This window comes from Oncorhynchus nerka, linkage group LG12 (assembly GCF_034236695.1).
Source record: "Oncorhynchus nerka isolate Pitt River linkage group LG12, Oner_Uvic_2.0, whole genome shotgun sequence".
Lineage (NCBI taxonomy): Eukaryota > Metazoa > Chordata > Actinopteri > Salmoniformes > Salmonidae > Oncorhynchus > Oncorhynchus nerka.
This window is the reverse complement of record NC_088407.1, coordinates 10,701,135-10,702,993: the sequence shown is the minus strand read 5'-3', so window position 1 is coordinate 10,702,993 and position 1,859 is coordinate 10,701,135. Positions and strand designations below refer to the sequence as shown.

Here is a 1,859-nt window from a genome sequence, read left to right as displayed (position 1 = left end):
GAGAGAGTGAGGGACAGAGAGAGAGAGACAGAGACAGACAGAGTGAGGGAGGGACAGAGAGAGCTGTGTTCAAGGTCTGGGCCACTGCTCTGTGGCTCTGCTCCGTGTTAATGTCACTTTGTTTCCAGGGTGACGAGGTGTGTGAGAGATCAGAGAACACACACACAGAGGTGAGATCAGAGGGATCGAGAGAGCGCCAGCGGCCCATAACCGCTCTTATGACTCTCCCGCTCTCTCCTCTCGCTCTCATTCTCTCATACACACACACACACACACACACACACACACACACACCACACACAGACACACTCACAACACACATGCACTAGAGCAATGCCGTATGTACAGTGCGTTACCATTGACGTGATCGTGATGAAGGGATGAATGGTAAGTGTGCATCTCTGTTGTATTCTTAGCCTCTTCGTATCGTTGAGACATTATAATTCATGTGTAAAGGGAGGTTGCAAATGCTGAAAACATGTACTGACTATGACTGACATTTTGGTTGTTTCTTACCTAGCTAAGAGCGTCTACTGAAAGGTAAATGGAAAGTCTCATTGTAGCTAGTCCCATTGTCAGACAAACAGAGAGTCCTTCAATGAGATGCTGGTGACAACCTGCCTTGTTGTGTTCTATAGCCAAAACCAGTTCATTTCACACATATAACTTTGGATAAACAACGACAAAAGGATTTTTATAAGGGCGTTTTTTAATTTTTTAATTTAAAAAAAAATGGAGATTTAAGTTGTCTTGCAGCCAAATCGTAACGAGACGGAGTTAAATAGTCTCGCAGTCGAAACATCAACATCCTTATGATTCACCTACTCTACTGTGTTTGATACTCTACATGTCCTCAGGGTACAGATCCCCAGGGTAGTCTAGTAAAGATATCTGATTTATTCATCATCTGAGGATTCTAACCGTAGTGTGATTTTTAGGGGTGTAGATGGGTGTATATTTTAGGGGTGTAGATGGGTGTTTATTTTAGGGGTGTAGATGGGTGTATATTTTAGGGGTGTAGATGGGTGTTTATTTTAGGGGTGTAGATGGGTGTATATTTTAGGTGTTTATTTTAGAGGTGTAGATGGGTGTTTATTTTACAGGTGTAGATGGGTGTTTATTTTAGGGGTGTAGATGGGTGTATATTTTAGGGGTGTAGATGGGTGTATATTTTAGGTGTTTATTTTAGAGGTGTAGATGGGTGTTTATTTTACAGGTGTAGATGGGTGTTTATTTTAGGGGTGTAGATGGGTGTATATTTTAGGTGTTTATTTTAGAGGTGTAGATGGGTGTTTATTTTACAGGTGTAGATGGGTGTTTATTTTAGGGGTGTAGATGGGTGTATATTTTAGGGGTGTAGATGGGTGTTTATTTTACAGGTGTAGATGGGTGTTTATTTTAGGGGTGTAGATGGGTGTATATTTTAGGTGTTTATTTTAGGGGTGTAGATGGGTTTTTATTTTACAGGTGTAGATGGGTGTTTATTTTAGGGGTGTAGATGGGTGTATATTTTTTAGATGGGTGTTTATTTTACAGGTGTAGATGGGTGTTTATTTTAGGGGTGTAGATGGGTGTTTATTTTAGGTGTAGATGTTTTTATTTTAGTTTATTTTAGGGGTGTAGATGGGTTTTTATTTTACAGGTGTAGATGGGTGTTTATTTTAGGGGTGTAGATGGGTGTATATTTTAGGGGTGTAGATGGGTGTTTATTTTACAGGTGTAGATGGGTTTTTATTTTACAGGTGTAGATGGGTGTTTATTTTAGGGGGGTGTAGATGGGTGTATATTTTAGGGGTGTAGATGGGTGTTTATTTTACAGGTGTAGATGGGTGTTTATTTTAGGGGTGTAGATGGGTGTA

General features: G+C 40.2%; 1 protein-coding gene across 1 annotated transcript in view; it reads left to right on the top strand.

Annotated features, from left to right (window-relative positions):
• The first annotated feature begins 283 nt into the window (after positions 1-283).
• Positions 284-1,859, top strand: part of LOC115124542 (uncharacterized) — a 49,783-nt gene continuing 48,207 nt past the window's right edge. The window contains exon 1 of the mRNA XM_065026008.1: positions 284-387. Coding sequence (XP_064882080.1) covers positions 385-387 — 3 coding nt within the window. The 5' untranslated portion in view covers positions 284-384. The remainder of the gene's footprint in view (positions 388-1,859) is intronic.